This window comes from Physcomitrium patens, chromosome 6, assembly GCF_059467195.1.
Source record: "Physcomitrium patens ecotype Gransden chromosome 6, ASM5946719v1, whole genome shotgun sequence".
NCBI classification, from domain to species: Eukaryota; Viridiplantae; Streptophyta; class Bryopsida; order Funariales; family Funariaceae; genus Physcomitrium; species Physcomitrium patens.
Window position 1 is genome coordinate 12,622,085 of NC_143415.1, and position 6,479 is coordinate 12,628,563.

The window sequence follows — 6,479 nt, forward strand, 5'->3', positions numbered from 1 at the left end:
ATGATCTTTACTACGAATTACGCAAGCTTCCAACTTATTATATTTCATCTTTGAAATGTATAATTCTTATACCTTAAATATTTAATAATTTCTTATTCATAGTAAAAAGATATAATATTTTATAAATTCACTTTTAATCATTTAAAAAAGAAACTTTTAAAATAATAAATATAATAAAAAATAGCATACATCATGTTGTTGTAACAATAATTAATATGAAGTAGATTTATATATTACATAATAATAAATTAAATAACTATATCATACTTATTACATTAAAAAAAATCTTATAAATAAATATGTATGAAATGTAACAAACATAGTTCTTAATGATGTGCAAATATATCTATATATATATATATATATATAAATGATGAAAAATACCACAAACTATTATACTTATCTTCAGTCAAAGAATACAGTCTTAAAGAAAAGAAAGCTGAAGTGGCAGTGCCGGTGACTCTGCTGGTGTTTGTACAAATAGCTCCGACCCACTCTACTCTTTCAAGTTAGATCCTGAATAGTTTCATGTTTTTGAACGAGTGACGACTGTTTGGACCATTATAAAATTAATGATACTTGAAACCATGTAATGTTTGTGTGAGCACAGATGTACTGTATGAAACAATCTAGCTGATGGCTATGTATTCTTCAAAAAATAATCACAATAGTCATTACTGGACGCTGGCAGCTGCCATTGTTGAGTCACCCGTAAGTAACCTTTTTTACGCTCTTTTCTGCTTGTATTTATTGCTGCTCGTGGTGTCGAGACACAACCACCACAAAGGCAGCTACGTCGTGTAAAATCCTATGGTTCAGTCACCTAAAAAAAATTTGTATAATAACATAATGGTTTACTATTGTGCAGCTTGGTGTTACTGTACAAATGAATCCACAACTTTCGAGATTGAATTCATCACCGATTCTGCACCAGGTACCAAGAGAAAGCAACGATTAGATGACGAAGGTGGCGGAGAAGTAGTGCACAAATCATGCAGGATAAGAGCGGAGAAGATTAAAGCTTAGTACAGAGGTGATTGACTAAGTAGTACCTGAATGTTGCCGCAGACTTCGAGGACTTCTTCGATTGGTGCCCAATCGCCGAAGTTCCGCTCAACGAACTGGTAAGCGACACCCCCATTTCCAGGGCGCATGATGAACAAGCCTCCCTTGATGGTGCCCTCGCCGGCATAGTTGCCTTCAACCCCAGTGGCTTTGGCTCGCTTGTAGTTGGCTTTGGCAATGCTGTTGAGGAGGAACCCTGTGACGAATCCTTCCTTGGGAAGCTCTCCTTGTCCAAGCGCCTTGAAGAAGTCCCGGTGGGTGTCAGCCACCACCATGCCACCCCAGTAGCGGGGCCAGAACTGCCGCACTTCGGCGTCGATGTGTTCGTTGAGCACGACCACCAATTGGATGCCCATCGCATCAAAAATGGGCTTCCTGGCATACAATTGGTGAGCTTCGGCGCGGCACATCACGCACCTGCGTCGTTTGACAATGGTAGGTCAATTTCCGCTTCTGAGAACTAAAGTTATTCCGGAGACTAGCTTCAAAACTCAGATTTCGTCGTTCCAGATGAGTAGCAGGAGGAGTCATGCTTACCCTGGACGGCGTAGGCACAGAATGAGGGTGGGCTTCTCGGCCCACAACTGAGAAGCCTTGAACGGAGCAGCCAACTGAATGGGCTCTTTTCCTTTGAAGGGATTGACACCCTTGCTATGCTGCGGCGCCAGCTTCTGGATCATAATATTCTCCAGGGCCGAGAGAGGTGTCACTTCCTCCTTCATCACTCCCAGCTTCACTAATCCGCAAAGCCGGGGCTCCACCTTTGGGGCTGAGAAAATCGCGTGGCTGGCCGGAGGTGCCTGTGAAGTCATAGGTCTAACTATCACGGGTGGCTTGTGCTCTGCAGAAATTTTCACACCTCATTCAGAAAGAATTCGAAACAATTCAGAGCATGATGAGCACTAAAACCAGAAAAGGATATGGCCGCGAGGGTATTACCTGGTTGTTCCTCAGGTGGGGAAGCTCTCGAATCTGCATAGCTGGCATTGCTGGATTCAGAGCGTCTCTGTCTGGGTGGTGACACCGACATGGATCTCGGAGGGGACAGAGAGGCTCCCCCGTGATGAGCGGCGGTGGCCTTCCGTGCAGGAATGACGAGATCGTTGGGCACCTGAATACCGCAAGCACTACCCCTGTCCAAGAACCTTGCCACATGACCTCTCTTCATCTTGTACTCGCTAGACAGCTCGGAAGGACTGCTTTTCAGAAGCTCCTGCAAATTCTTCCCGGAGGCCTCCAACGTATCGGCATATTCCATGAGCAGTTTATCATGGAGGTAAGTACGCAGTTCCAAAGCGTCCTGCACACCGCCATAGAATAGGGTTCAGATGATACGAATGAGCAAACGTTTTCGATTCAGTGTGATTTTCTTTGGAAAGCAGCTCAGTCTGCACTCGGAGACAATTCTCCGCGATTACTTCGATGGAAGAACTTCGAGATACTTTTTAGGGAAGGCACTCAGAGTCGCCCTCTCATAAATTCCATAACAGCGCGTTCCTTTACAAGTCATGCTTACGTAAGTCCTGAGGTTTACGAATTTCAAGTTGAAAAACTTTCGCGAAGTGTCCTGATGCGCTGCTGGGAATCTATACAAGATTGGAGATATAAAATCAGCAAATCCAAGGAAGTTTTCAGCTGTCGAAATGGAAATCTAACGATGTGGCCACTTCATCTGCCAAAGTCAGGGAGTAGCGAGATTTGTCGATCAAGGAGCGCGAAATTGATCCTCGCAGAAATTTCTAATCCTAATTCACTCGATTGAGTGCGTGCGTAACTGTAACAGACTGTTGCGAATCTCTCTCTAGTAGCTGAGTGACGCCCAAAGTGGACACCTTACAAAGCCTCAAAAACACTCCATATCCCCTACTTAAAAAGTACAAGGCCGATTTCACCAACCAGACTGCCCTAAGAACTCTCACTTCACCTCGAGGAGGTAGAATTTCAACATATAAACTTGAACTTCAAGGGAAGACTCATCACCGTACCCGCTGCATCTGGCTGAGCTGAAGTAGATCCATATCCTCTCTACTCATCACTTTCAGGGTAGGAACATCGTCCCACCCATCCGCCATCAAACTCTCCATCTGGTCCCGCAGCACACCATTTCCCACAAAATCCTCCAACGCAAACGACGACATCTTCTCAGCACTTCACAAAAAACAGCCTCCCCTGCCAAATCCTTCAGCAAATAAACTAAAATAACAAAAAACCAAAATAAAATCACCACTCGCAAACTCAGCTCTTAAACACCTCCGGCGTAAATACCCCTCAAGTCTCAAAACACACAAATCTCACAATCGCTCGCGCAGTTGCGACAAGATGCTATTCACTAGGCACATCTCCAGGTGGTGCAAATTTAGCGGCGTTTCCAGCAATGCAAGGATGTTCTGGAATTTATAGAAACCGTGGTGGTTCGAAGACGGATAGGGGCAAACGAGCAACCTGGCAAGAGCGCGTGCAGTGGCGACGGAGCTGCTGGCGTTGTGGTGGGACTAGCGACTGGACCATGATGCGAACTTTTTCAGCGATCCTGGTCCCCTCCCGACGGATGGCAGTTGGGTCCTCTTAGGGCAGGAATTGTGGGTTCTAGCAGGTCGGGGTCTGTCTAGAAATTGTGCCCGTTTCGCGATGCATCCGGGGACAAGGCGCAACACATTAATGGAGAAAAACTCGGTCGAGTGACGCGCTTCCGAAGGCGATGCCGCGGTGCGCGCGCGTCGACCCCTGGGCCCCGCAGCAGCAGCAGCACCTTTTGAGAGCATTCGCATGCAGGATAAATGGATAAATATTTTTATCTGTTTGTGTGTGTATTCTTCTGCTCCCTTCTGCGGCAATGATCCATTCTCTGACTCTTTGTTTGTTTGCTTTTGTGAGCGTTCTACAAGCAAGAAGCGACCTACTACCCTTGGAATACAGAGAAAACAATGATTGAATTGAATTGAATATGAAGGTGACTAGTTGCCACCAAGGAATCTACCACATCCTTTGTACATAGGAAGATGAATACTTGAAATTGGTTAGAAATTGGTATTCATGTAAATTATGATTTAGGTTAGTTTGAGGGTATTGAGTGTGCTTGTAATTAGGAGAAACAATCCTATGGGGGAAAAGTTAAAAATGGTGAATATATTTATTGGAAGTGTCAACTATGAGTTATGAATATGGAATCAAGGGCAACTAGGAAGAATATGAATTTTGAAGAAAGAAAACCTCAATACACTCTTGAATCACTCAAAAAGACTAGAAAATCAATCAAGGATGATATAATATTAAACTAGAATAGCTATTGCCAAAGATAAGAAGACTAGAAAGTCTTGAAATAAGACTAAAGATTTGAAAGACATTAACAAGAGTGAAGAAGGCTTCACTCTTGCCTCCATATATACTCTTAACTAGGAATAATATTGTCATATTATGTAAAGCTTTACTTGAGAATGCACCAAGCACCTTGCTGTAGAAGATAGAAAGAAAATTGTAATAAGATTTCAATTCTAATAAAATCTTAAATAACTCCAATTAAATCTTAACAATGCTAATCAAATTTTAATCAAATCAAAAGAAACGTCAAAAAAATTACAAAAGAAGAATGAACAAATTTTAAAGAAATTCAAAAGAAATATTAGAATAAAATCCAAAATATATCTTAAATAAATTTCAACCAAATTTTAATTTAACTGTAGTTAAAATCCTAATAGTGTTTAATTAAATCCTAAATCAAATCCTAACTAAATCCTAACTAATCCTAAACTCTAAATAAATCCTAAATTCTAATCAATTATTAAACCTTAAACCAAATCCTAATTAAATTAACTTAATCCTAAGGCAATTTAGAACCTCAATATCTATTGATTATATTTTTAATCTTACTTAAGATTTTACACACCTCTCAATAATTAAGTTGGCAACAAATACACAAAATTTGAAGAAGGTCCTTTTATCAAATAGAAGATCAAATCTGAATTCCACTTGAGTGTTGGTTGGCCTCCTACTCCAATCTAAATATTGAACTTTGAGTGCCAATATCTCCTTCTTGAACTGTTGCATTGTTTCTAAAATACATCTTAATTATTGGAAGTAAAGTCTAGTTTCTAAAAAAAAAATAAAATAAATAACTTCAATCCAATTAATAGATTACTAAAGATCTTAAAAATATTCAATGACCTTCAAATTCCAATTTCTAAGACTTCAACCTACAAAAATCTTTATATTTTTTGATCTAACTATTTGATTGATCTCAAAATTTGAGTACACAATAATTACTAGAACACCAACATACTGCCCAAAATTCACTTATATACATACCACAAAACTAAGGAAATCTTCAATTTTATAAACATAATTTTATTGTTCAAAATCTAATCCAACCAAAAAAATCACTAACTTTGAAAATCTCCCAAAAACTAAATATTAACTCAATTGACATAAAATCAATGCTCCAAATTTTTTTTACATGTTTTCTCTCAAATTCCATTCTCTAATCTAACAAAGAATCCTAGAATCACTGTAGGTGTATGGTTTTGTCCCTCAGGATCTGATTTCGACATAAGTTGACAATTAGTCCTCTTTAGGTATCAATTCTTACCTTCTTAAGATAAATTTTGCTAAAAACTATTCTTAACTTCTTCTTATATATATATATATATATATATATATATTATTTTATTTTCCAATCTACTTTATTTTGTCGTATTCATGGCCCTGCAAAATAAATAGAAGTCTATTTCATAAAGAGACAGCAATAGTATCCTTTAGTTTTACAATCTTTTGACTATTATCTTTATATTAAGATAATTTTTTATAATTTTTTAAAGTAAAACCTTCTATAATATAATATTTTCTTTTCTCTTTCATTCATTAGTTGAATTACATCATGACAATATAACAATATCCTATATGATTGTCACGGACATACGCATGTAAGCCAATAATTATATGTATAAATAGATAGAAGTAAGTAAAAGTAGATAAAAGTGACTTAATTCGATAATATTTGTTATGGAAGCTTCTTAGAAGCTTTAAAGATGCTGCTTTGACTTTCTAAGTGTTTTTAATTGACTTTTTGGATTAGAAACGTAGTCAATAAGTTGGCCATGTACCATACATGTTGTTAGCTTGAAGACCAAGTTAATTATGTAGCCCACACATAGAAAAACTTGCCTTGTAAGTCAAGGCATATAACCTACAAAGTCAACACATATTGGAGGTCCTATAGAACATCGCCATATAGCATCTAGTTAGATAGTATATATAGAGACAAGAGTGAAGCTTTCTTCAGTCTTGTCAACTCTTTTCTTACTTCTAGTCCAATTTCTCGAGTCTCTAGTTTTCTAATCTTTTGGCAATAGCCATTCGAATTTCTTTCTTAATATACATATTGAGTTATTTCTATTTTGTCATCTTTCTTTAAAAGAAGT

General features: G+C 38.4%; 1 protein-coding gene across 2 annotated transcripts; it reads right to left on the minus strand.

Annotated features, from left to right (window-relative positions):
* Positions 1-613: 613 nt before the first annotated feature.
* LOC112284087 (uncharacterized) lies at positions 614-3,714 on the minus strand. 2 transcript variants are annotated; one of them, XM_024523612.3, is made up of 6 exons: positions 3,508-3,714; positions 3,051-3,213; positions 2,005-2,365; positions 1,603-1,906; positions 1,053-1,482; positions 614-925 (listed from the first exon to the last, which is right to left on the minus strand). In XM_024523612.3, exons 2-6 carry the CDS (start codon positions 3,201-3,203, stop codon positions 917-919), a joined length of 1,257 nt encoding a protein of 418 aa, XP_024379380.1. In that variant the 5' UTR covers positions 3,204-3,213; positions 3,508-3,714; the 3' UTR covers positions 614-916. The 2 variants fall into 2 exon arrangements, with proteins under 2 accessions (XP_024379380.1, XP_090107423.1); XM_090251297.1 differs by lacking the exon at positions 3,508-3,714 and having other exon boundaries at positions 3,051-3,423.
* Positions 3,715-6,479: the final 2,765 nt, after the last annotated feature.